We start from the raw sequence: 26,333 nt of genomic DNA, 5'->3' as shown, positions 1-26,333 counted from the left end.
GGAACATTGAATTCACCATAACACCATACCTTGGGGGCATGTTGGGATTACTTTGTGGATAGTTTATAGCATCATCTCTTTCATTCCTTCCTTCCTTACCTTCACCTTCACCTTCACCTTTCCCGTCAGTCATGGCTCTTTCATCGGTCCTGAGTGACGCGTTGTCCATTATCGCGGAGCCGAGCTTTGATGACCCCATTCTCCAATGTGACAACCCTCACCTCCAAGATCTTCTCTTCAACGACACCGAGAAAGCGCTTGAGCTTGCCAACTCAAAACTACACTGCTTTCCATTTAAGGATGTGCACATCTGCTGGCATCGACTCTACACAGACGCGTCTATCGTCAAGGCCTGCGTCATCATCATCACGAAATGCGGTCTGAGCTCCAAAGCCAGATTCGAAACCCAGCACTTAGATGTCTCACAACTCATTCATGACACAAAGAATGCAGCTGAGCCGAGACTCTCTCCCGACGCGCCATGGCTATCAGATGTCGTGGCAATCCTTGATAACGTCTTGATCATGTCTGGAGCCCCCCTCCGTGAGAAGCTGGTCCAATCCTTGTTGTCCACGCTGCAGGCAGCTACAGAATCCTCAAAATTCGAATACGATGACACTAGTGGCCCGGAATATCCTACTGCAAAGCGCAGGAAATTCTCGCCTCCTCTCTTCCCTCCAAATGCGATCCGTAACCCCCATCTGGAACATCCGATCCCGCGTTTATCAGCACCGTCATTCGACTCCATCGAAAACCACATTCAAAACATTCGCACTCCACTAGTGATAACAGATGCAATGGAACACTGGCCAGCCATTTCGACGCGTCCATGGTCTTCGCGGAACTACTGGTGGGATCGCACATTTGGGGGCCGCAGATTGGTCCCCATTGAGGTGGGAAGGTCGTATACCGATGAGGACTGGGGACAGAAGATTATGCCGTTCAAAGAGTTTGTGGACAAATACATATGGCAAGGGAAACTAGCCCCGACTGGGGCGACAGAGAACCAGCCCCAGGTCACCAACCTCGATGGAGAGACAGCATACATGGCACAACACGATCTACTCACTCAAATACCCGCCTTGCGCAACGATATCAGTGTACCGGACTACTGCTATATCACTCCACCGGGCCCAGACCCTGGAACACCAGTGTATGAGAAGAAAAAGCGAGAGCGCGAGGCGAAACTTCAAGCACAGGTCTCTGAAACATCGCATGGTCCTGAGTTGGACACGGCACCCAATGAACATGACATAGCCGAACACGACTCAGATGCAGGCTCGCTGATGGGAATCCCTAGCGATCCCATTATCAACACCTGGATCGGACCCGCGTGGACGATCTCCCCTCTCCATCATGACCCCCACCACAATATCCTCGCGCAGGTTGTGGGTACCAAGTACGTCCGGCTGTACTCGCCACATACGCCTGACTCTCAGATTCATCCACGGGGCCAAGAATGGGTCACGTCGATTGATGAGACAGCAGAGCCAGATCCTGTATCCGGGGCTCTGCCAACGACTCGCAGACAGGTTGACATGTCCAACACCTCTAAGGTGGACCTGGCTGCTATCGAGACTTCTCCTGCTGAGTATGAGCAATGGGAAGAGATGTGGCCTGGGTTCATGGACGCCGGTTATGTGGAGACGGTTCTCAAGGAAGGCGAGTGTCTCTACATTCCTGTTGGGTGGTGGCACTATGTGCGTGGATTGAGGGCTGGTATCAGCGTGAATTTCTGGTGGTGAGAGAATAGCTCTGTGAAAGATTCACAATGATATGATGTTTCGGGATGAGATAGATGTGTTGCTACTTTGCAAATGGTGTCGGATTATATGCCATTATGAACCTGACACAGTCAAACTAGAGTTATTCCACATATTTGCAATGCCTTGATTATGATACACAAGAATAGTCGGCCGCTGATGTGGCCTCGTAGGACTTTAATAATCCCGTCTATCGGGACCTGGGAAGATCCACGGATGATATGAGGGACGTGATATGTAAGAACATGTTAATGCATTTTTGGAGGTTCTTTTTAGTTGTCCTTCTAGACATATACTTAAGCGGCAGAGAAAACCTTTCTAGGTATGTATAACTAGCGGTATAAATAGGGCTCCCCTTTCAATCTACGAGGCCAATGGCTATATCTAACTCCACCCTTCCACCAACTTGCAAAGTGTCTCCTCTCCACCCACATTTCCAGGAAAGACAACAAAAGGCACACTGCGATGGCGACTGGTTTCCTCATCGCACCGCCAAAGGGGCACACCTGGTGCCGCCTGACCAACGATAGTAGCACGCTTTATATTCAAGCCCTTAGTGGCAGCATCCGAAGATGTGATCCCCCCCTGAGAAGAAGGTTAGCACCAATAAACCCGTGAGAAAACAGTATAACAGTATATCATACCTTAGCAATAATAAACCGCGGCTGCACCTCAATCCGGCGCAAAACACCAACCAAAGCCTCAGCAACCACAGACCCAATCTTCAGCGACGACAACTCGTCACCACCAGTCACAAGCGCTCGACTCGTCATAACGAGCGTATCCATCCCAGCCCGCAGATGCGATTCCGTCTCCTGTACAACGCGCAGCACAGCCCGCGTCGCAGTCTCCGGCGACGCAATAAGTTCCTCAACCTTCATTTCAATGATCGCCAACTGACCCGACGTGCCGCGCCGATCCGTCAACACTTTCAGCTGCGCTGTGGTTTTAGGAACATATGACCCGGCAATGATAAGCCCGCCTGTCTGGCGCGGCGAGGGCAGGTGAAGCTCAGCAGCGGAGATAGGTGCTTTAGAACGGATGCCGAGTCTAGTTGAGACGAAGGCTGCACCTGTGCGGTACAGGAAGTGTTTGCCATTAGATTCGGCTGGATATGTGTTAGCCATCAAGTTTACATATTTAAAGGAGCAGAACGGAATGCCGACGGCATACCTAGTAGCAATCCCGCCACGAAGACATGCATGTCAGACTCCGCGGCTGCATTGACGATCACCACTCCACCAACTGGTGCAGCAAGGAGTTTCTTGCAGACAGCCTGCGGCCCGCCGGTGCGGATCTCTTCGATTGTAACAGAGCATAATTGGTCTGGATCGAACCGACCGGGCGCCTTTTCGAGGACGTAATCCCTCAGATTGGAACTCCTGTATCCGAACGTTGCGTCCTTGGCGAACTGTGTCGCGCCCGCCGGGACGAGGCTATCGCCTTCGGTGACATAGTGCACATCGTCGATGGTGAGCCTCCCACCCTGGAAGAAGAACGGGGCGAGAACAAGTGCATCTGCAGGTCCAAAGACTGACTGCGCGACGTCCGGTTCGAGGGGGAAGTGGCCGCGTAGAGTGCTATCGCCGCGGAGGACGATGTCGAAATTTTGGTTTGATGTTTTGGCGACTTGGGCGATGTTTGTGCATATCTCGTGGATGAGTGTTTCTGCTTCTTTTGGTGGGAGGGCGCGCGAGTTTGTGAGGATGAAGAAGCCTGGCTTTTTGGCTTGGAATTCGGCTGTTAGTGTTGGGATATCCCAGACTGTTAGAACGGAGATGTCGTGGCAGGTTTGTGTCCCGGTTGGGTCGTCGTCTAGTACCACTAGCCGGTTGATTGGGGCTGTGGTGAGAATTTGGGTGATTTGCTCTTGCGCGTTGGTAGGATACTTTGCGGGGAGGTTGGCGAGGGTGTTCTCGCAGGGGAGGACGGGGTGCTCGGGCTGCGACATGGTGAGGAATCGAGTTGTTTTTTTACTATTCTGTTATTTTTCAATTGAGTCTGGGTCCAAATGTTGTATCTAAAGAAGGTGAAGTGCTGGATATCAACAAGCGGGGGAGATGTGGGGAGATCTCGGAGACAAGGCCGAAAATGCATAGATTCGATGCAACTATGGACTAGATAGAATCAGACATTTTTTTCCTCACGGGAACAAGAAACACCATAAACGCCATTGGAGAGATGCAAGAATGAAGGGCGTTTGAATGCTTGCAAGCGTAGAAAGCCATGCAACGGTCATTATGCATATAGCCGATTTCAGAGTCCAGTATCCCCTCCCATATCCTTCCCATCCCATGCATCAAAGAAAGTAAACGAAGATGACAGGTCGTAGACTGCGTGATTGTTCGTAGGGGGTATTTAGCCCACCACACTGCGGAAACTCAATGCTTCAAGGAAGCCGCCAAGGTCATCCTTCTGCACCTCGACAACACAATGCTCGAAGCTGTCGATGCGCACACGGGCATTCGTCTCCTGGACTACCTCCTGGAAGGCAATCCCAAATCGGTTGCGGAGAAGGTGCTTCTTTCCACGCGGATCTTCCTCGTCCTCGGACTCCGATTCCGATGAGGACTCAGACTCTTCCGAGTCTTCGTCTTCGGCGCCAGTCTCCTCTTCTCGTTCGGCACGCTCTGCTGCTCGTTTGGACCGGCGCTCTGATCGCTCTTTCTGTTTCTTCTCCTTAAGTTCTTTCTTCTTCTTGCGTTCCTCCTGGCGTTTGGACATGGCGGCGAAGTCAACAACACCGCCGCCGCCACCAGTGCCGACAACTACATAGAGATCGCGGTCTTCATCGAGACCGGCAAGGACGAGAGGAGTTCCCGCTGCTCTCTTGCGACCGATCTTGACTGAGTCACCTCGCTCTTTCTCTTGAACTCGAATGGCCTCGGCAATCCACAAGGCCAATTTCGTCAAGGCCCCAGGGTTTGTGAAGAGTTTGACGTCGGGTCCATCCTTGACCACAGCAATACGGAATGCTCGAAGGTGACGGATTTGATGCTTAGAGAGCAAAGAGGTACCGGTGCGAAGGATAGCACGGTGTAAATGCTGGGCTAGAGGTAGAGCCTCTAGCAGAATAGTGGGCGATTCAGAGGTTAATGAAAGGGCGTCGTACGCACTCCAAAACCGAGGTAGCAGACTGGCCAAGTCAGATTCGCCTATGATTCCACTGTTCTCTGTATCATCGCGTGCTCGTGGCAGACGTTTGGAGTCCCAAGAAGCCAAAGTCTCATGTGGCCCAACTTCCAGCATTGCACCAACAATAACACCCACGTCTGTGGCAGAGAGGCACGCCTTCCAACCCCAGCAACGTACAAATCCCCAGCCCTCACGGGCACTCGCACTTCCAGATCCCTCCGATGGCACGAGTCCATCTAGGCCATACATAGGCGCATACTTAAGCAGCCGTGATCGTAGTACACGCTTTAATTCCATGTCCATGTGGGTATAGTATTGGTGACACTGGGTCAAACTAATTCCCATCTTGGCCAGAAGTTTGTGCAGTCGTTTGCGGCCATTCTCAGTCCAGACATGCAGTCGCGGTGCAAGGTAGGGGCTGTGGAGCATACTCTCGTATAATGACCAGTGCCGGACAAGAAGGAATCGCGGCTCGGGAGAAAGACGAATTGCTGTATCGGTGGGCGATCTAGCGGTTGTTGGAATGACACCGTTGATTTCTCCTCGGACGTCACGGTTTGATTCTAGAGGATCAGGCGGGTTCAAACGGTGGACTTCATCGCGAAGTATTTGGCGAATGTGTTCACCGCGTTGGCCGCCCCAGCCTGCTGAGCCTCCAGATTCTGATGTATTTGAAATACCCACTCCGGTCATTGTTCGACCACTGAGTTCCAGACTGGAGACACCGACAATAGCAAGCCACAGCAGGTCATTGTCATCTCGTCCAAGCTCAGATGCCAGGGAGTAGATCAGTGACGAAATTGGTTCGGAGTATGAGGTTCCAGACGAATAGTAGGATTGTAGAACAGAGTCGTGTCTTCGCTTGAGATTAATTAAACGTTTCTTTAATGACCGGGCTGACGGTTGCTTTGGCTCGGCTGGGGAGGGCGAGTCAGTTGTCGGTGTCGCGGATCGCGACGAGTTCGAAGAATTGATTTCAGTCTTTTTGCGGCGAGTCGGAGTTGAGGCGATAGAGGAGCCCTGTATCACGCGTTAGTCCATTGTCTGGTCATAGAAATGCTAACACCTACTGAATTGCTTCTCCTCCGTTGGTGGGGTGGCTCATCGCCTTCTGAATCCTCATCGTCTTCGCGACCTGACCAGGATTTGCGTTTTTTGGACCCTGTTTGCGTTTCGTCCTCAGATCCGTCGTCACTCACGTCATCGTCGTCGTCTACCTCTGGCATTTCCAATAACGCGTAGTATGCCTCTCGTTCGTTGCGAAGCTCTTCCTCAATGTCTCCGTCGTCATACACGATGATCCCACCATTCTTCGATGTGTAAGCGGAAGTGATGCACCCTTTGTCAACCCCGCATCCTCGCCGTCGCGCGTTGGCGTCGATTTCAGCCATGGGCTGGCCCATCCCTGCTAGTCCACCAAAGACGTTCCCCAGGTTCCACGGCCGTCGCGCGTCGAATACCCAGATCTCCACGCCTCCCATATCTTCCACCTCGTCCTCTGGATTGCTCAATGCCAGTATCTCGCCGAGATCGACCAAGCCACCTACACCGAGACAGACGACAACTCCTCCGCTGCCGCCATTGGTGGTCTGCATTGGGCGGACCAGCTCCTCCCCCGCACGCGACAGATCGCCATATCCTGCAACCGGTTGGATTTTATGAGGGATATAGTCGCGTTTTAACAAAGATGTGAGAATTCGACAGGCACATAGCGCGTCGGGCTCTAATGCCACGAGAATCAAGACTGGCGGAGAAAGTGGGTGGTGAGATCGGAGGAGTTGTAGGTAGAGATGTGAGATGAGCTGCCGAGGGAGATACATGGCCAGCTTTGGATTATCATATGCTCATGCGACAGCTCATGAAGAAAGGGAACTCGTAAGAATAAACCTAGAGATATGAGGTGGTTATTTGGTGTGAAGCCCTTGCAGCAAAGAGTCTCTCATAGCGCCGGGGAAGTGGACAAGCGCGACGCGTCGGGAGGCACGTGCCGGGATTCCATACCTCTTCATCACCTCGACGATACTTACTCCCCTTCTTTAGTTACTGCAATATTTCACTATTCGAATGTCTTACTCCTTAACTTGTTAAATTAAATCTGGATATAGATCTTCCAAACTATGGGTGGGTTCATCTTATTGCCCATCGCAAATTGGGTGCTTTACGCGAAATCTTTCATCTATACTCTAAATTGAGTCCTGCCACGCGCAAATCCTTGGTTCTAATCATATTTTCTACGGACCACGCAGTCTCTTGCAAAGCAAATCTTTGGCGATATCCTTGATATGCTGAGCGAGTTCAGGCCCCGAGCTGGCTTCCAGAATCACACCGTCACCTTTCTGCAACTTTGAATGGTAGTAGATCCACCGCAGAGAGGCTTCAGATTCTGAAATTTGGAGTCTTCCAATGTTCTCTCTGAAGTCCGCAATAACAGTCTGCATTTCTGGATTGTTGTACGTGCTAGTATACCAAATTCCCTCTGCATCACTGTTGCTCCTTTGAGCAGTCATGAAGCGAGAAAAAGCGCTACAGGCTGTTAGCCGGCTGGGCATCATACCGACTGGTGGGCGAAAGTATGTACTAACCTGCAAACATGAAAGGCGATTCCCTGCTGGCGAAGGAACGGGAAAGCTCTTCCGCTTCATGGGTAGCCATATTGTACCAGCCTTGCTAAATCGACGGCCGGACTAAACCTCTTTCTGAACAAACCAAGATGAAAGCCTTCAAGAGCCTTACCTGGAAGTTCCACAAGCCGAACTGTGGTGACATCAGTATCATTCATTGCTTGTTAAGTAATTGCTTACATACCTTGTCGAATCGACCCTCTGCATCTTGTACCTGCATTGCAGCGGCTTGTTGCCCCATCGTTGTGCTCTCATCTTAAAGATTTAAATAAAGCACATTGATTTTATTTGTTTGCAAGCGGTCAAGGCTCTTCTCAGGAGATTTTTGAATTGCAGGGCCTGCCAGTGTGCTCGCCCCTCTAGGAGCGGAGGATCTCTCGGTGGTCACATCAATTCTCGTATCGACATTAGCCCTGTTCCATTGCTTGCACTTCTCCCAGCCGTGCTTCAGAGTGGCCAGGTCTTGTATTGGGCCACGAGTGTGCCATGTCGATGCGGTCGATATGAAATTGCTTGAGTTGATCAGGTACTTTCTGAATCGAATAGCCACCGAACAGTGTTTCTGGTAAAGACGTGATGGCTAAGGCTGAGACGTGCTGAACATTGCTAGAGAGTTCAAGTAGGATCAAAATGAAAATGAGATGGATGATGCTAAGAGAGAAAATCTAGGTTGATATGCAATAGAATATCGGACAAATGGCTTCTCTGTTGTCTCACGATAGTCCTATGACCTTTGAATGCCAGAAAGGACGGTTGACATCTCATATGGCAAGAAGGCGCCTGGCTATGTATAAGTCAGAGACAACTACCTCTATGGGTAATAGGTAACAAAGAATGAAGCTGCGCAGTGCCTATCAGGCCAAACCCATGTGTTTCTGCATTGACATGGTGTTCAACCACCTTGGAATTCAACATCTGAAAGCATTTATCCTGATATGTAGCGCTACAGTCGGATTAAAACACCCTACCCGAGTGGACATATATAGAAACATTGCCATAATTTGATTACATCTTTAGCGAGTTGGTTACTTTGGTTACATATATCAAAAGCATAGTTGTTTCCCTGGAAGTGTTCAATCAGAGAATATCTTTGAAATTCAATAATCACAGAGGTAACGCCTTTCGCCATGAACATGCTATATTCTCCAAAACTATGCCAGTGAAGACATTATGACCATACATATATGAGTCCAGGAAAGAAATCAAAATTGCAGCCAAAGGAAGGAGACGTGGTGCTTTCCTGCGTAATATTAAACAGACGAGCGGCCTAAAATTGATCCAGCCACCCAGATAGCGGTGCATGCACCAACGACAGAGATGCCAACTAGCCGCTTGCCCCAGCTGCCGTCTTCCGCCATTTTGGTCGGTCCAACGGTATTCTTCAGTTTCAGATGCAAAGATGATGAAAGCAGGTCTTCGGTGACATTTCCAGCAGAATCACCTAGTATGGCTGAATATTCTTCGTCACGCTTTTGCCACTTCTCAACAAGTCGCGCAATCTCAGCCAAATCTTCCTTGAGAGAGCCAGGCTCAGTGGCGTTGGCATTCTCAACCTCCACGTTCTGGACATTACCGAAGAAGTCAACCACGGTCCGCAGGCGCCCTTCTTGCTCGCCTCCAGGGAACAAATCCCACCGCACACCCGGCTGAGAGTGGATCTTCGACTCGTCATAGGAATCGAACAGGTCTCCTAGATTGAGTTTGGAAGTGACACTTGTCACTTGTGTCTCGAGGAATTCAAGAACATAGTATGTCCAGCGATCAATGACAGCGACGCCGACATCGTTGTCTGCGTGGTGGGAATAGGAAGACTGATCGATCTCGCTAGAGCCTGTCGCCACGATGTTAGGCGAGTAGAAATGGGTGTACATCGTATTGGCCTGGCAAGTATCAATCATGAACAGTAGCTCATGATAGCGCTTCTTCTCCCACATCTGTCCAAACGCGTCCGCAAGATCCCATGCGCCGATCTCTTCGGCGTCCTGAAACTTTAGGAATTGGTCGCCTCCATGTCCGGTCATGTACACTAGTACATTGCTGCCGGCATCAGACCCTAAGCGTTTGCTGCGCGGCACGTCTTCGTCGAGGCGGTCGGTCAAGAGTCGGATGAAGTTCTCCACGGTCACTTCGTACCCCCTGTAATCCACTTCGATGTTGTCGCCGTATAGATCGACGGCACGGTCTGCGTTACTGTAAACGGTGCCCGGGAAAGCGTTTCGGGGGTTGCAAGCCATGTCATCGGGGAGCATGAGTATAATCTGTGAATCGGGAATGCCGAGCCGTTTGACGGTTCGGTATAGTGAGAGGACATTGGCGAGGTGGCGGTAGTTGAACCAGAAGCGAGAGGTAGATACAAGCACCGCCCAGTTAGAAGTGTGTTCAGCGGTAACTGCGCTGGTAAGGAGCAGCAAGGCGAACGCCTGTAGAAAGCGGAAGAGCAAAGCCATTGTGATGGACGATCAGGTCATAGTAGGGAGGAGGAACACAGCTTGTATCACTAGCCGGTAAATGTGAAATTGGCCACAAAGCATAAATCAAATCAAAGGCCACAGATATCGATCACAATAACCATATCAAGGCCATAGCACAAATGGCCGGAAGAAGACACAGCTTCAAGAAGCTGCCCAGGTCAGATAGGAGATTACAAATGTCGGGGAACATTTGATGCCACTTTCCTAAGGCATCCACACTGACGCATGGGCTATGGATAGCGTCACCGCCTTCGTCGGAGTCGGCATATTGGTCCCGCAGATCAGATCATGTAGTAGAAACTCGATTCCACCTTTTTCTTTTCACATCCATTCCTCACATTCTGTTCAGCGGTTAGTTTGGACATCATATCTCATCATGGCAGGCAAGAAAGGAGCAGGCGAGAACAGCAAGAAGGCCGCCGGAAACGCTCGTGTATGTTTTTTTTTTAAAAAAAATAAAAACCCCGCCCCCGCTATTATTGCCACATCCCTCAAGCATAAGATCATTTGAATAAAAGCTGACAGTGCTGTATAGAAAGCGGATGCCGCGGCATCAAAGAAGGCAGCTGAGGACCAGAAGAAGGCTGCAGATGAGGAAAAGCAATGGTCTAAGGGATCTAAGAGCAATGCTAAGAAGTAAATCAATCTCCCAAAGGAAGCATCTTCCCGACTGCCGAGCTAATCACCTTCAATCTACAGGGAAGACTCTGAATTGAAGAAAGCCGAAGCTGCCCGCAAGAAGGCCGAGCGCGATGCCCTACTCGCCGAAGAAGAAGCCTCTCAACCAGCCAAAGCCAAAGGCGCAAACGCCAAGACCGCACAAAAGAAGACTCGCGGCCTCGATCTTTCACAGTTGGACGATGCTCCTGCAGGCAGGAAGAAGGAATCTGCCCTCAGCGCCACTGGTATCGACAACGCCCTAGATGCCCTGTCTCTGGCTTCAAAGGACACATCCAAGATCGACCGACACCCCGAGCGCCGATTCAAGGCCGCATATGCCGCATTTGAGGAAAGACGCTTGCCAGAGATTGAGCAGGAAAACCCCGGTCTACGCCGAAACCAGCGTATGGATCTCTGCCGGAAGGAATTCGAGAAGAGCGAGGAGAACCCATTCAACCAGGTGCACGCTGCTGTCAATGCTACCAAGGAAGAGGTTGCTGCCCTTCGGGATAGCGAGCGCAAGAAGGTTGAGGGCAGACTGGGCGGCAAATAGATTAGTCTGTCGCTGGATCACAAGCATTCAGGTGCATAGACTATTGGGAAGCTGCGGACAATATCTCGATATTGTCGCACTGGCCATGGGTCCTAAGCCTCCATGCTCTCAAATACCCAACATGGATGGTGTTCTTAAGATTGTGAGCGTCTTATCTTGATTCGGAGTCATTTTTGCACGGTTCGGGAATACCAGCCGTTTTTGAGTCGTCGAGTCGCTACAGTCAAACAAAAGGCTCGAGCATAAAGCTCGGAGAATACACAACCATGACGCATCTGTTCTTACATCGCACCATGCATTGTGTTTTTCGGCATATAAATTTACGAAATACAATGACCAATATATCTTTCAAATTATGTTGTCTGCTCTGACGGCAGGCTGTCTGCCAACCTGACATATTAAACAAACACCTCTAGCAAGCTCCTACATATCATCATAGCTCCGTTGCGCCTGGAAAAATTGCCAAGTCTCTGGACCCTGCCAGAGCCATATATAATTGGTTGATATTCACATATCCTATAACATCGTCGCTCGCACATCCCACACATATAGACTCTCATCCCAGCCAACACTAGCACACCAACCCTCACTTCCAAACAGACACCAGTCCACACCCGTCACAAACTCAGTATGGTTACCCATGCGCCCTAGCTCTGCGCCAACCACTGGACCAGCGCGCATCATATCCATATCCCCGCCCGGGCCGGCGTCTGACCGGTCACTCCACACTCGGCAAGTCATATCGTAGCTCGCACTCAAAAGAACATTAGAAAGATGCGGCGACCAAGCCACTTTCCGCACTGCATATTCATGTCCGAGCATAGTAGCCAGCGGTCCTTGTTGCGGGGCCCGGATATCAAACGTCCGAATAGCACGATCAACACCCGCCGTAGCTAGAACAGTAGGACGGTACTTATTCCAGTCGTGGGTGAGAGCCTCAGCGGGTGGGGCAGGGCCACCCGGTTGGCCGGGGATTGCAGGCGCGGGGGGGCCGGCGTGGATGGGGATCTGGGTGACGAGGTGGTTGGAGGCGGAGGCCGGCGTGCGGAGATCGAAAACGCGCACATATGAGTCTGATGTCACGCATGAGATGACATCTGGGCTGTGCGGACAGAAGGATGCGGAGTAAGTGCAGCTGTGGGTTGGGAGGGTGAGGAGGGACTGCGGGCGATGTGGCGACCAGATGCGGACTGTGCCGTCCCAGCTGCTTGAGCAGAAGCGGTCTTTTGCGACTGGGTTCCAGCTTACGCTGAATACTTCCCGCGCGTGTTCTTTCCAGTTTGAGATTGGGAAGTCGTTCGCTGTGCAGTCGAATAGCTTGATGCTGCCGTCGCCTGATGCGGCGAGGACTTGGTTCTCGTGAAGTTCGGACCATGCGAGGTCATATAATGAGTCTTGTGTTGTGAACCTGGGAGTTGTGATAGCGCCAAACGGTTAGACTTCTGTTCTTATTTCCGACTCGGTTGCGCACTCCGTCGCGGGGGTTGCGAATATCCCACTTACCACTTTAGCGGTTGGATTCCATTCGCAGTCAGCTCCAAGATATACAGGCGGCCATTGCCAACTAGGCCAAAATTTGAAGAGCTTGCAACAGCTAGCCGATTGTCAAAGAATGGGGAGTATTTGACCGCGCAACCGTTATATCCTTGTGTGCGGTAATGGAGCATGATGGGCAACTGATCGACCCAGGTCGCTCGAGGGAGGAGGTAGGAAATAGAAAGAGAAAAAGGGAAGGAGATCTTCACGCAAGCTTGGGTATCAAAAAGACAAACGTCAATGGTTACGAAGATGTTAAGTTCGGATTCGGCGTATGATCTCGGGATTGCGGGGATCAAATGGGCCGAGGTCCTTCCTTGGCTTTCAGGCACGGCCTTTTCTATACTTTCACATTCACTTTTTGTTGATTTGTTACCTATATCTGCATTTCAATATTGAAACTAAATCAGTTTAATTGGCTCCTAGTTAATTTCTCTTCTTACATAGTGACTTTATCTCAAGCTTTTCTCTCGTTTTCCGTGGTCAACTTGCCAGCATATCCATCAATACATCGTATGTTTACATATACTAACGTATTTATGGACTTTATTTCTCAAATAGTGCTACTTAGATTGAATAAAAACAAGGTAAAGCTACTCTCCTAGATAGATGAATGGCTGGGATGGAGTATATTGTGGTGTTCGTGATCGTTGACGTCAACGGGCTATATCTACAACTGCATCCAGCCTTATTTGCAACAGTAATAAGGAACCATTCTAGACCCTCTAGGCCCTCAATTTTCCATTCAATAACATAGATTTAAGCCAATCATGTTAAATAGGTACAAGTTGAGCTACGCTAGAATAATTTGCCTCAGCCCCAGTAAAGTATGGGAATGACGCCATGATTGGCCTCTTCTGCAATCTGCTTCTTAGTCTGCTCGATTTAATTTTAGATTGAATTGAGACTCTTCTTACCAACCTATATGATAAATTCAAAGCAATATAATACCCAAATCGCACCCACATTGGGAGATGACAACTCAATGCCAGTACCAATGCACTATACATCCCCGGCCAGTGTATTCCTCGAAGAAGAAGTATACCGACTCGGCGCAGTTCCAGGGCTGAGATCCCTACCTCCAGGCCCAGAGCGTGACTTTCTCACCATGTCATGGGGACCCATCGTCTACCGCACCTCGTACGCCCCCGAAACCAAACGTCTCCTCCCCGTATTCCTGCGCTACGTCAACAATTCCATGCACCAGTCGTTGCGCCGGACGTTACCAGGCTCTGATGATGAAATCCAAATTCTCACAAATACATATTCTTGCAAGATTTTCAACTCGCTTGATATGTACGCCAATATGGACGAGGAAACGGTCCGACAAGTCTTTCATGATTTCAAGGTGTCGCTTGGGATACCTGAAATAGAGCTTCCGAGTAGACTACGCATATGCTTGATGTTAGATGACGAAGCGTTATCGCACTTGAAACATGTCTTAGATTCTTCCTCGATGATTGAGAGCGATGCAGATGTGGGTGGATGCTGGGTGAAAGTTATTGAGGAGAATTTCCCGGATTCGAGGATTGGTGATCACCCGCTTGCGAACCCCGATACGGAATGTGTATCTAGTTCTGTTGAAGATCGTGGGATTTATTCTGGGTGGACTATGGTGGCACTCGATGCATTAGTAGAGGTCTTTGATGGGCTTCGGCAGATGAAATGTTTGGTCGACTATCATCGGGAGGGAAAGGTATACTTGGGAGAGGGCAAATGGAGCCTTTAGTCTATATTTTTTGAATCGTTTCCCACACCCTTTTCACATATATTTCATAAAAATAGTCAGTCGCTTATACAGCCTCTGTCCTTGACCACATAATTCAATAATTTGATACGTTGTGATTGGATGATCTGTAAGGTATGTTGAAATTTGGGAACAGGTAGAAACAGCATGTGAAACTAAGGAGGATCCGCTTAATCCTCGAGGGGAGATCATAAGGAAAGGCTGATCTTGCGATATAATAGGAAGGAACTATAGAGACACCGATGGACACAAATTGGATGGGATTGCACGAGATCAATTTAAGCACAATACTATAGAGGTAGGAATATCGAAATATCAGTACTAGACAAATATCGTAAATTCTTTTGCAGCTGAGAGATATACAGGCTCCATCGACCGGAGAAAGACGTTCGTATATAATACTTAGAACGCTGTCTTCCAGATAAAGTATCGTGGTACGTTTTCTGATTCGGGGGATGAAAGATGGAATTAAAGGTATTCGGACCCTGCGTTTACTTTTCTTCGCTTGCTGGTTTCTCATTTTCTCTTTGTCATGAGCAAGAGGCAAATTCCAACTCTATATGCATGAGGCCTTTTAATAAAGTAAGTTTCTCACTGTTGTCATGGCGAGACAGTCTGCTAGGCAGTTTCCAAGACTCCATCTTTGAACTTCAGTATGATGGTTTTCGAAAGGTTTAGGTTCCAGCTTTGGTGGGAATAGATCGGGGTATCGCGCAGCTAAACTTGGTTTAAAAACAAAAATGTTAAAGAGAATGACAAGAGAGGAGTTTAAGTACCACAAACGTTATGCTCACGACCTCAAGAGTTATCCCATGTCTTCATGCATTTTTAGCTTTTTCAGGGCCGATATCCATTTTATCTATGGAGGCCAATACGGTTGGTCAATCAATGACGAGATCTCGTAATTTTCAAGAACATCCATTCATGTTATTGATATATGAGCTTATAGTTCGGTGTCCACTTGGTCGTTGGGTATGTATCTGGGAGTATTCTAGGGTGTCTATTTGTGGGCAAGGGATGCCTCAGAGTCGCAAGTTGCTAATTGCAGTGTTATGCATACGCCGTATATACGACATAACCTAGTATTAGTACTGGGAGGTGAAAATTAAATAGTCTCATTCCGTGGGCCTGCATCTATGAACCGGCAATATGATTGGTTACTTTGACAGCAATCATGTGCCGATAAGCATTTTATCCTGGGCTTATCAATCACCTCAAAACATCCCGAGCCCCATTCATCACTTTTCAAAGCTTCCAAAGAATGGATCTGAAACATGGATGCTTTCATATCCAGGAAGCGTCCACGGCTCTCGAATCCAAGCGAGGAGACCAAGCACAAATCACCAGATCCCTGTGAAGACTCAACTGATACCAAGCTAGCAATACTGCTATCTCTCTTCCCGACTATCAAACAGGATGAGTTATTGGACATACTCGTATCCTGTGAAGGGTCTGTGGAGAGTGTTGCGGGACTCCTCTCTGCAAAAGGCTCCACAGTGTGCACGCCCGTCAGGAAAAAGCGAGCTGATGTTACCTCCACACCTGGCATGCAGACATCTCTTTCATCACATGTTTTTACAACAGCTGAAGATGGGAGCATGAGACCTTTACATGAAATTGCGAGCAAGAAAAAGCTTCTGCCTCCACAAAAAGGCAAAACACTACACCTTTACTCGCCTGAGGATATTGCCACCTACACACCTTGTACTATCATCCACAACTTCCTACCAGCTAAAGAAGCAAACACACTTCTGCTTGAATTGCTTGATGAATCGAAACACTTTTCTCGGTATGACTTCCAAGTATTCAACCGCACCGTACAGAGTCCGCACACACACGCTGTGTACGTTTCTACACCCGAGGAACACCGACAACAGACCTTAGAATATACTTACGGTGGCACATATCGATCAAATGTACGCCAGGCAACACCGCAGCTACGGTCAGTGTCACGTCAAGTACAGAAAATCGTCAACGAGGAGATCAACAAACGAATTCGAGACGTCTACCCAGACGGGAAGAAGTTGCAATACCAGTCACCAAAGGAGTGGCGTCCCAACGCGGCGTTTGTCAACTGCTACGATGGGCCGACCGAAAGCGTGGGATATCACTCTGACGAACTCACCTATCTTGGACCACACCCGGTGATAGGAAGCTTAAGCTTGGGCGTGGCACGTGAATTCCGAGTCCGCCGGATAGTACCTCGAGACGACGACGAGACTGCGGAAGATTATGATACCAATAAGACTAGTCCAATTTCGAATTCTGCGCGGAAGCAGACTGTATCAGCCGCGCGCGCTGATGCCCAAGGTCAAATCTCAATCCATCTTCCGCACAATTCTCTCCTCATTATGCACGCAGAGATGCAAGAGGAGTGGAAACACTCTATTGCCCCCGCTCAAACCATTTCCCCACATCCGATCTCTGGGAACAGGCGTATCAATATCACCTATCGTTGGTATCGTGATACGTTACACCCACGCTACGCCCCACGTTGTAAGTGTGGCGAACACACGATTCTTCGGTGTGCACAACGCAAGCATGAGACACGAGGGAGATACATGTGGATGTGCTATGCTGGATTTGCACCAGGAAAGGAAGGGTGTTCATTTTTCCAGTGGGCCGAGTTTAATGATGATGGGGATCCGGTGTGGGGAAAGAAAGCCATCCAGGACATGGCCCCTACTTTAGCAAATTTCTCGGCATCTCAATAGGCCAGACTGCAAGGTGGAGACACGGAATCATCCCGCTTTTGAAAAGTACACATGTGACACCCCTGACCTGTGAAGCTCTGCAAAAGAATAAGGTTTGGAAACTGCGGCTATCGGAAAGCGGACCGACATTCCGCGAATCTCCACTTTAGGAGACCCATCCCATTTGGGCCAATTACATACCAGCCACTACTAGCCTCTCACCCGGCCTCGACTCTAACGCACGCGAACGGGCCAACCTCCAATCAATGTGTACAGAAGTAGGTAGGATTGCCCTAACCTACCCCTCAATATGCAATATGAAAAAATATTGGATGCGGAATGCCCCCTGCTCCACGCCGCTGTTTCAAATTTGCGGTGTAAAAGGCTGAGATCGAAATTCATGTCTTTTGTTGGTGATCTTTCATTTGCCATCTTTATGCAATCGTGATCTGTAATACACACTATGGCTTTTGGAATCAAGGATACCTATGACTATATTGTCTGCGGGTAAGATATCTATCCACGGAAGTCTATGATCTTGCTAACACTGAGGTAGAGGTGGAACCTCGGGTTGCGTGGTTGCGGGTCGACTAGCTGAAAACCCTGAAGTCAGCGTCTTGCTGCTGGAGGCTGGACAACACAATAAGGACTTGGAGAATGTTCATATGACCGGCGGGTGAGTTACAACGGCTTGTTGATGCATCCATTGTTACTGATTGGCCAGGTGGTCAAACAACTTCGATGCTGAGACCGACTGGAACTTCGTCACCCCTCCAATGGCGGGGGTTGATAACCGCCAAGTGAAGCTGAGCCGTGGCCGATTCCTTGGAGGATCCAGCGGGTGCAATGGCACGCTCTGCATTCGTGGCAACAAGCAGGACTATGATGACTGGGGACTAGATGGGTGGAGTGGAGAAGAGTTCTTCAAGTATATGAGAAAGGTAGGTGGCAGTGGCATGATTCCACGACACACCGGTATTGATACCAATACTCAACTAGATACTGACAGCATAAGTAGTCCGAGACCTTCCACCCAAAGGCATGGTTCCAGGCCGATAGAGAAAGCCACGGTCACTCCGGACCCCTTCACACAGAGCCGCACGATCTGGCACCCATCTCCCATCTCCTAATGGACTCCTATGTCTCGCAAGGCATGCCCTTGCATCACGACATGTTCAGCACTGGCGATGTTGCGCAAGGATGTGGCCATGTACCTCGCACGGTCTATCAAGGTCTACGGACAACAGGCGCAGATTTCGTAACTAACAAGAACCACCGTGGAAATATCACCATCAAGACCGATACCACTGTCGACAAAATCATCTTCAGCAAGCGGGCCAACGAGACCCGCGCTTCCGGCGTAGTCACGCAAACGTCAAATGGCGGCTCTACCATCTACTATGCTCGAAAAGAGATCATCATCTCCGCAGGCGCCTACTGCAGTCCCGCAATCCTCCTTCGATCTGGAATCGGCCCCAAGGCCGAGCTAGCACAGCACAATATTCCCTCTGTGGTCAATCTGCCGGGCGTGGGCAAAAACCTAATGGACCATCTCGTTAGTAATCCCTACATAACCATCAATACCAACACGAACTATCCTAACACTCACACCCTTTAGATCGTATTCATGTTCTACGAGACCGAAAAACAAGGCCTAACAAATGACCACCACGTATACCACGGCGACAACTTCGACCGAACCTACGCACAATGGAAAGAGAATAAAACCGGCTTCCTATCCACCTTCCCCTTCGGCAGCTTCGCCTTCGCGCGTCTCGACGACAGACTGAAAAACGAGCCACTCTGGAAAAGCGCACCCCGCAACCCAGGCCGTGACCCAATGGGCTTGACACCACAACAACCAAACATCGAGTTCTTCACCACAGAGTGCTACGGCGGTCCCAAGCAATACGACCAATTCCCGATTAACAACCAGCACGCGTTTTCGATGATTGCGGAGCTGTTTGCGCCGAAGTCTCGTGGCACGGTGGTTCTTGAGTCCGCGGATGCATCAGTAAACCCGATTGTTGATTGTAATTATCTGGCTGATCCGCTCGATTTGTTGGTTCTTAGTGAGGCTTGTCGATTTGGAAATGAGGTTGTTATGAAAGGTGCTGGGACTAAGGATATTGTTAAGGGGTCTTGGCCGCCGAATTTGAATCATCATACTTATAAATCGAGGGAGGAATGGGTTCCGTATGTGAAGCAGCATGCGACTACTTGTGAGTTGGGTTCGGAATTGCATTTAGATTGTGGTTGACTAACGCTTTTTTTTAATAGGCTACCATGCGGCGGGCACTTGTGCCATGGGGAAGAAAGATAATCCTATGGCTGTTCTCGATGAGAAATTGCAAGTCAGGGGTGTTTCGGGCCTGAGAGTTGCCGATTGCAGTGTCATGCCTACGTTGCATGGAGGGCATACCCAGATGCCGGCTTATGGCATTGGGGAGAAATGTGCGGATTTAATCAAAGAGACATGGCGGATGTCAGGCAATGTCTATCCTCACATATGATACTTTATGTCCATTGTGACGTTATTGTGGTTATGTATCTGCTTCATGTCTACGCTATACTCAGTTCCAGTACCGGATTGGAACACAAGGAAGAATTCCAATTCATCGGCCAAATAGCGAGTTGCATCCAATTGAACTTATACTTCAAGGATCAGAGAGGGCCTTCCTATAGAGGTACAAATATAAAGCATAACTCAAGTCTGTCAAGAGCAAATCCAGAACAAAGTCCGTAAGAATAGTGTGACAACTCCAAAAAGCAAATTCAGGCAGCTGATCTCAACTGAGTTCGCTTGCAGATCCCAAGCTGATACTGATAGCATCATCATCAAGTTCATACGACATTAGCGCGGAAACTTCGCGGTGGTCGTTAGAAGGACGGGGCGGCACACCCGGGGTGCGTGAGATGGTGCAATGAGTTTCCAAACAAACCGTATGCGGTTTCGGTAGTAAAGAGTGCTGGTGCTCGAGGCGGCCGCTTAGAATATGCTGGGCAGCTGGCTCAGAAGAATACGCTTTTAGAACACTGTTGATCTGCCTGATCAAGTCTTCGAGTACAGGATGTTCAGTCAATTGAGTTTCCTGATAAAACTCGATCGGCACACCAATTTTCACTTTCAAGACCCAGGTCTCCCCTGGTCGTAACCGCGCCAGGTGGCAGTCTTCCATTGCCGACTCAAACTGGCATCCGTGGCCCTGCTCAACGAACAGTTTCAAGTCCGATAGGGCCCCAGAGCTAAGGCCAGTACGAAGCTGCCGGACGACTTTGGAGACCTTTCGCATAAAATGAACTTCGCAGGATCGTGGATCATCTCCGTCGGCATCATAGAAAACGTGCCAGCCAAGTGGATGGTTCGCTGTGTCAAGGGGAAAACGAAGCTGGGGAGAGATCGTGTGGATACCAATAGCCGTGTCCACGCCAGATATAAACAGATTTTCTGGAGGACACGCAGAAATGAATACCAGATGACAAAACGCTGCTCTGGGAGACAGGTAGAAGAGTCGAGATGCCTGTCGAATAGAATTGCCCGCGTCGGGGGATCTTCTCGTTTTCTTCTTCGACTGACGGAGAGAAAATTCATTCAGAGCAGTTCTCAACGTCTCGAATGAGTGGAACCCCAACGGGAGCAATAGCTCGAACCCATTTCTAGAACTTCCGTCAACACATGCTATGGCTATCCTGTCACTGTTGATGAGCAAATTTGAAGTAAGCACAGAAGATGCCAGGACCATTGGTGTCAAGAGGCTAACAGAAGATTGCTGCCTGTTTCATGGTTAGCAAAACATGTTTTCTTTGACAAGTAGCCCGATGGAGTCAACTCACAAGCTGTCAAAAAGTATAATGATGTCAAGGGGTGCAAGGCTCGAGCTCTCGGGCAGTGAAATGGGCTCAACATCAGCAGATACATTTACCGACGCCCATACAGACATCGAACCTGTCCCCATGCACGGCCAGCCCGTGTAGGATCTCACGCTAGCAAACGCGACAGGTAGCTCGAGCGGACATAGTAATCTGGAAGACCCTGGGCGCAGCATGTTCGATATAGACCGGGCACTACCCACTCTGAATTTATGTTTTGAGATGGAATCTCCCTGTGGTTCCATTGCGCCGGAAGCCGAGGTTGACCTCGATGAAAGACATGGGTCTACAGAGCCATAAGACCCGGAGCTCCAGCGAACAAGAAGTTGTGGCGCTAATTGATACCCACTCCTGGTCATAAGTCCTTTTCGAGGATCAACACGGCATCGCGATGTCTTCGGCAAACAGTCAGCAAGAACAAAACTATTAACTCCATGGCAGGAATTACCTGGTCGGTAAATGGGTCTTCATTCACGTCAAAACCAGTCTTGCGGATACCTCGAGAAGCTGCAGCATGATCCTGACGAATTTTCACCACATCGATATTGTAAAGACTATCACTGAGAGACGGGGTTCTGGTTGATGCCGCAGGATCACTTGAATCATATTCCACGCTTGCAGAAAGGGATGAACGACGGGAAGGGATCTGTGGATATGACAAGCTCGAAGCAGAGCTAGATATCGAGTTGGTTCTATGTATGTGTGTAACGCATGGGGTGCGGCGTTTGAGCACAGTAATCGGCGTAGTTGGTGTGTCCTCCATGAGGCCGCGAGACCTAAACATGTTCACTGTTGGTGACAGGACGCTCGAACTCAATCCGAATATCCGCAGCCTCTGTCGCACGAGCAAAAGTCGAGTGGGAGGTGACGGGGCAGGCCTCCGAGTCCGATGGGATTTTGTTGCGTCTCTGCTGCTTCCAAAGACTGAAGCACGACAAACACGACAGGCACGATTCTTTGAGAGAATGAATGCTCCAGTAATTGGAACACGCAAGAGCGACCACAACAACGAAGATGAGAACAACGATAGGAACAAGGATCAATGCAATAATTAAAGCCGAGCTTTTGATATCATAGGATAACTTATAGGTCATTTTGGTCGAATATATTGATGTGAGGAGAGAATGGGGAAGTAAACAACATTGAAGCTATATGCTCCTGCCGCTTCCCAGATGACCGACGACTAAGACGGCAACGACGATGTTATTTCCATGGCTCTTGGGCGGGAGATCCATGGAACTCTCCACGGTTAAGTCGAAGAACATTCAAAAGAGGAAAAGTAACATTTTGGGGTATCATAATAGCACTTATATCCCGTTCTCTGCCATTGCAGCCATTTTCTCCTTGACCGAGTTCATGGTTGTGTCATCTAGACGCGAAAATCGAATCTAAAATGTGGTTAGCATAAGTCGAGAGTCGGCATCAAGGCCATACCATTTCATCCACACTCCCACGTGCAGCACCTCCAAACAGCATCGGCTCGGAATGAGAGTTTTCAATCTCATCTTTCACCCGCCTAGCCCAAATTCCATCCCAGTGCCAATCCCCCGGAAGCCGAGCCTGCGGGCTTCCTCGTTTCAGTTGTCCTCGAGGGCCTCCTCGACGATGTGCCTGCCATGCATGCCATGCTCCAGGGTTCCCTGCGACCTCAACCGGCAGCGAATCCAGAACCAATTCGTCATCAAATGTCGACCGAATGTAATCCAATATCTCTGACACTGGGACAACATCCCTTCGTTCCGCAAACTGTTCCATAGCAGGTGCCTTTGCCAAACGTGGCGCTTCTACATCGCCATCCTCACTAGCCGCTGATGTCACTGGAGGGTTTGACGTGTTCGATTCATCACCATCATCTGTAATCGGGTCGGCAGAGCTTTCATGCCCTGTTGATGCAGCACTTGCACTAGTACCGCTTACATTCCGTGATGTATTCCCAGATGCTAGTCCGCTCCGCTTTGCCCTACCAAACCAATGAGGAAATCCATGGCGCAGACTGAATCCGCCGGGCGGTAATCGTTCATCATCAGTTGCGCTAACGGGGTTGTCACTTGCCGAGCCAGTGCTAAAGGTATATGTAGTGAGAGGCACAATCAATGGGTGGAACAAGTCGGTCGCGAAAGTGACTAAAGGAGGAAGGTCGGGATAGGTGTCTGGGAAGCGAAGTTGGAATCGGAGGACGGCTGAAGCATAGGGTCCTGCAGACGGGAATGAGTCGAGGCATGAGTGCAGTGGATAATAAATTTGAATTCACCTGAACGAACAAAAATCACACCATTCCAGAGTGTTGGGTCCCCGGGCGCGAGACTCACATAAACCCCTGGCGGTGCTGCACGTCTCAAGCTCGCGCTGTAGGAGAGTCAGTACACGGACTGATCTGCACACGGTGAAGAGGCTCACAATTCCAGGTGGAGCTGCTGCTTCCGGAGTGAAGGTATGCAGGGCAACTTGGAGGTCGACATGTCTACTTGAACAGAGGAGGAAGTTGGGAAGATCTGGGGGTTGACGCCCAGCTTATCGATTGCTTATCGCCGATCTACATCCGAACTCAAAACATTGAACATTGCACGGCTTGGGAGTTTCAATTTTATTCATATGAGTCAAGACTTCGACAGTTTTTATTAACTTGAGTGGTGATGACTGGCCAATAAAACATGGACCTACGAGCACTATCTACGTGATCCTTTGCGGCTGAACATCTGGCATGTCACCAAGCTTATATAAATATATATTAAAGCCCTGAACTGGTTAGATAACTAGCATTGAGACCATCTGACACAATGTACACTCCCGCTTGCTTGTTTTCACTTCGCTAATTCATTATAAGCCACCGAAACGATCAATATGAAAACCATCGGAATCTCCATCCCAACCATTGAAGGTGGGGTCATCGCCCACCAAGAAATCGGACGAGAAGCAGCACGGCGGGGCATTGCCTACCCTCAAATTGTCACCCACACCCCTCTGTACGGAGACCTGGAACGAGCACTCAAATCAGGTGACAACCAGGCCCTGGCAGCATCGCTCGCTGCCTCGATCAACCGCACGGCCAAAGCTGGCGCGGAGTTTGCCATCATCAGTGCCAACACTCCACACATTGCTTTTGATGACATCGTGGCCCAGTCAAACATCCCTGTTCTCAGTATCCTTGAAGTCGCTGCAAATCACTGCAAAAAACAAGGCTACAAGAGGGTTGGTGTTCTAGGCACAAACTGGACCATCAAAAACGGTCTCTATGATGGACCGCTGCAAAAGAGGGACATGGCTGCGATCTATGTATCTGACACTGATCAGGAAATCGTCATGAATGCAATTGTGAACGAGTTGGTTAGTGGACTCTTACTGGAAAACACGACAAGCGAGTTGGTGCGCATTGCGAAGGAGCTTGCTACACGGTGCGATGGTATTATCCTTGGCTGTACCGAGTTGCCGCTTGTTCTGACGGAACAAAACTGTGGCATCGAAGTTGTCGATACTACACGGCTTCTCTCTCATGCGGCTCTCGATTTTGCGACTAAAGAGTGAGCAATACAGGTTTTTGCCTCTAACATTCCATCGACGTGGTACCCTGAACTCCGTGAATATGAATCATTGCTGTTAGTAGGACATGATCCAATCTAAACTATGTCTATGGTCGATCTACATACTCATTGGCTGGAAACTGAGTCTATCTAAATTCGCTTCTTTCCCCAAGAGACCCAAATGTACCATCCCCTCACCAACTCCCTCGTATATCCCTCCAGCTACACCTTCCATCCACCAAGCTGCGAAATTTGTGAGAGCAACGCCAACCCGCCCTTCATTGAACTTGCAAACAGCAGCTCCAATATTAACACTGCCTTTCCCTAACCCGTCAGCCGCCTCCAGTGTAGTAGTCACGATGCGCTCAGTAATGCGATGTGTCCGCTCATACTCATACAATTGACGCAATAGCACCTTTGCGTATGGTATAATGAAACGCAATAGAAGGAAGAGGTGCACAATTGTCGAGGCGAGAATTTTATGCAGATAGGATCTTGGCTGGCGCCTTATTTTATGATTCGCACCATCCATATACTCGGGCGGCGGGGGGTATGTTGTTAACCTAACTTTGACCGGCTCTGGGATATTGCGCTGAAGCATGGAAGTTTCCTCGGCAGTCAGATCAGGAGGCAAAGCATCGAGAAGATAGACCAGAGCGTTAACATAGAGGGATCTAGCCAGACGGCCATCCGGCTGCGGCTGCTGGGCTTCATAACCCGCATTGCGGAGAAGATTGAACGCTTCACAAAGTCAGTGAAAGTCATGCAATGAATACTTCATATAAGAATTTAGGGAGGACTCACCGGGTACGACTTGATTCCACCGCAGGCCAGACGCGGTCTCGTATTTCGTCGTGGATCTCATGTCCTCTCGGGGGGTATCTGATCCCACGGAGCTAGACTCGAAGGAATCCAAGTCATCGCTGGCTGTGGAAGGCCTTTGCAGCTCCGGTACTACTGACGCAGAGAAGTGGCTGTGACATAGCAGATGAGGTTCGGACGAAGATGTCAGTCCACGGCGTTGATCCCCACTTGACTCAGTGACCTTAGATACGGCCCGGGAAGAATATAGGCGGGGTAGTCGACGCCGAATGGATGCTGGGATGGGGAAAATAGCGAGTCCCGCGTACTCCATTGGCAGTGCGATGATCTGAGTTGAAGTTGAAAGCTAGCTATTTCCGAGATATATAAGTACTTGTAGGGGTTTGGGGCAAATTTTGAACTAGATGGCAAATGACAGAAACCAACAAAAATAGTTCAACAAAAATCTCCGGTTTCACATGTCAACACTTCCAACATCCCGATCTACTGACTGATAAGGAATCCGATAAGAAAATCCCCGATCTACCCGTGAAAGCCGATCTATTCCGTGCTGCCGATGACTTCATCGACTTCAAATTTATGAGGCCTTGAGGCGCCGGTTTTTATCATATCAACTCCTCTGATAGCTCAGCTGGAAGAGCGCAAGACTGTAATTGCCATGTTCTTCAGGGAACTTGTTATCTTGAGGTCCCTGGTTCGATCCCGGGTCAGAGGATTTTTTTGTTTCGAAGTCTTAGGAGACCTAAAAGGCGTCTTGTACTGGCAAGACTAGCAAGATTCATGGCTGTGCATAATGGGTGGTAGCCGTGGTCAAATCCCCAAAGCCGTCATATCGGCAACAGCTACGGCAGGAAGTATAGTCACTCCACCGTTACCTGCTTAACTGAGTCCGGACGTAATAGTCTCAGAATTACGCTGGGCATAATCTCGTACATGGGCGAATT

At 49.4% G+C, this 26,333-nt stretch overlaps 14 protein-coding genes across 14 annotated transcripts; 6 read left to right on the top strand and 8 right to left on the bottom strand.

The window, feature by feature from the left end:
- Positions 1-131: 131 nt before the first annotated feature.
- Positions 132-1,745, top strand: N7537_000164 (putative JmjC domain protein; the record flags this gene model as incomplete). The annotated part of the gene is made up of 1 exon (XM_056891222.1): positions 132-1,745. The coding sequence occupies one exon, from the start codon at positions 132-134 to the stop codon at positions 1,743-1,745; it is 1,614 nt and encodes a 537-aa protein (XP_056756217.1).
- Positions 1,746-2,147: 402 nt separating this feature from the next.
- N7537_000163 (uncharacterized protein) lies at positions 2,148-3,714 on the bottom strand (the record flags this gene model as incomplete). The annotated part of the gene is made up of 3 exons (XM_056891221.1): positions 2,148-2,348; positions 2,408-2,871; positions 2,937-3,714. The coding sequence occupies 3 exons, from the start codon at positions 3,712-3,714 to the stop codon at positions 2,148-2,150; spliced, it is 1,443 nt and encodes a 480-aa protein (XP_056756216.1).
- Positions 3,715-4,121: 407 nt separating this feature from the next.
- On the bottom strand, positions 4,122-6,718 carry N7537_000162 (cell division control 45 family protein; the record flags this gene model as incomplete). Its single annotated transcript, XM_056891220.1, has 2 exons — positions 4,122-5,918; positions 5,969-6,718. 2 exons carry the CDS (start codon positions 6,716-6,718, stop codon positions 4,122-4,124), a joined length of 2,547 nt encoding a protein of 848 aa, XP_056756215.1.
- Positions 6,719-7,129: 411 nt separating this feature from the next.
- Positions 7,130-7,760, bottom strand: N7537_000161 (uncharacterized protein; the record flags this gene model as incomplete). Its single annotated transcript, XM_056891219.1, has 4 exons — positions 7,130-7,421; positions 7,481-7,503; positions 7,632-7,652; positions 7,704-7,760. The coding sequence occupies 4 exons, from the start codon at positions 7,758-7,760 to the stop codon at positions 7,130-7,132; spliced, it is 393 nt and encodes a 130-aa protein (XP_056756214.1).
- Positions 7,761-8,769: 1,009 nt separating this feature from the next.
- Positions 8,770-9,966, bottom strand: N7537_000160 (GPI-anchored transamidase; the record flags this gene model as incomplete). The annotated part of the gene is made up of 1 exon (XM_056891218.1): positions 8,770-9,966. The coding sequence occupies one exon, from the start codon at positions 9,964-9,966 to the stop codon at positions 8,770-8,772; it is 1,197 nt and encodes a 398-aa protein (XP_056756213.1).
- Positions 9,967-10,273: 307 nt separating this feature from the next.
- N7537_000159 (DUF1014 domain protein) lies at positions 10,274-11,203 on the top strand (the record flags this gene model as incomplete). The annotated part of the gene is made up of 3 exons (XM_056891217.1): positions 10,274-10,423; positions 10,526-10,626; positions 10,690-11,203. Exons 1-3 carry the CDS (start codon positions 10,367-10,369, stop codon positions 11,201-11,203), a joined length of 672 nt encoding a protein of 223 aa, XP_056756212.1. The 5' UTR covers positions 10,274-10,366.
- A 516-nt stretch (positions 11,204-11,719) lies between these two features.
- On the bottom strand, positions 11,720-12,870 carry pex7 (putative peroxisome biosynthesis protein (Peroxine-7); the record flags this gene model as incomplete). Its single annotated transcript, XM_056891216.1, has 2 exons — positions 11,720-12,611; positions 12,707-12,870. The coding sequence occupies 2 exons, from the start codon at positions 12,868-12,870 to the stop codon at positions 11,720-11,722; spliced, it is 1,056 nt and encodes a 351-aa protein (XP_056756211.1).
- Positions 12,871-13,847: 977 nt separating this feature from the next.
- Positions 13,848-14,468, top strand: N7537_000157 (uncharacterized protein; the record flags this gene model as incomplete). Its single annotated transcript, XM_056891215.1, has 1 exon — positions 13,848-14,468. The coding sequence occupies one exon, from the start codon at positions 13,848-13,850 to the stop codon at positions 14,466-14,468; it is 621 nt and encodes a 206-aa protein (XP_056756210.1).
- Positions 14,469-15,760: 1,292 nt separating this feature from the next.
- N7537_000156 (putative CUE domain protein) lies at positions 15,761-17,200 on the top strand (the record flags this gene model as incomplete). Its single annotated transcript, XM_056891214.1, has 1 exon — positions 15,761-17,200. The coding sequence occupies one exon, from the start codon at positions 15,761-15,763 to the stop codon at positions 17,198-17,200; it is 1,440 nt and encodes a 479-aa protein (XP_056756209.1).
- A 442-nt stretch (positions 17,201-17,642) lies between these two features.
- N7537_000155 (GMC family oxidoreductase) lies at positions 17,643-19,692 on the top strand (the record flags this gene model as incomplete). The annotated part of the gene is made up of 6 exons (XM_056891213.1): positions 17,643-17,686; positions 17,736-17,855; positions 17,904-18,120; positions 18,198-18,734; positions 18,798-19,401; positions 19,460-19,692. 6 exons carry the CDS (start codon positions 17,643-17,645, stop codon positions 19,690-19,692), a joined length of 1,755 nt encoding a protein of 584 aa, XP_056756208.1.
- Positions 19,693-19,968: 276 nt separating this feature from the next.
- On the bottom strand, positions 19,969-22,143 carry N7537_000154 (uncharacterized protein; the record flags this gene model as incomplete). The annotated part of the gene is made up of 4 exons (XM_056891212.1): positions 19,969-20,953; positions 21,014-21,444; positions 21,498-21,695; positions 21,832-22,143. 4 exons carry the CDS (start codon positions 22,141-22,143, stop codon positions 19,969-19,971), a joined length of 1,926 nt encoding a protein of 641 aa, XP_056756207.1.
- A 213-nt stretch (positions 22,144-22,356) lies between these two features.
- On the bottom strand, positions 22,357-23,508 carry N7537_000153 (putative ubiquitin-conjugating enzyme; the record flags this gene model as incomplete). Its single annotated transcript, XM_056891211.1, has 4 exons — positions 22,357-22,437; positions 22,484-23,244; positions 23,301-23,395; positions 23,447-23,508. 4 exons carry the CDS (start codon positions 23,506-23,508, stop codon positions 22,357-22,359), a joined length of 999 nt encoding a protein of 332 aa, XP_056756206.1.
- Positions 23,509-23,890: 382 nt separating this feature from the next.
- Positions 23,891-24,571, top strand: N7537_000152 (aspartate/glutamate racemase family protein; the record flags this gene model as incomplete). Its single annotated transcript, XM_056891210.1, has 1 exon — positions 23,891-24,571. The coding sequence occupies one exon, from the start codon at positions 23,891-23,893 to the stop codon at positions 24,569-24,571; it is 681 nt and encodes a 226-aa protein (XP_056756205.1).
- Positions 24,572-24,685: 114 nt separating this feature from the next.
- On the bottom strand, positions 24,686-25,702 carry N7537_000151 (uncharacterized protein; the record flags this gene model as incomplete). The annotated part of the gene is made up of 2 exons (XM_056891209.1): positions 24,686-25,308; positions 25,372-25,702. The coding sequence occupies 2 exons, from the start codon at positions 25,700-25,702 to the stop codon at positions 24,686-24,688; spliced, it is 954 nt and encodes a 317-aa protein (XP_056756204.1).
- Between the last annotated feature and the right edge of the window lie 631 nt (positions 25,703-26,333).

This window comes from Penicillium hordei (assembly GCF_028827395.1).
Source record: "Penicillium hordei strain IBT 12815 chromosome Unknown utg000001l_segment0_segment0, whole genome shotgun sequence".
Classification (NCBI taxonomy): Eukaryota; Fungi; Ascomycota; class Eurotiomycetes; order Eurotiales; family Aspergillaceae; genus Penicillium; species Penicillium hordei.
The sequence above is the reverse complement of the archived record's forward strand: the minus strand, read 5'-3'. Positions and strand labels throughout refer to the sequence as shown.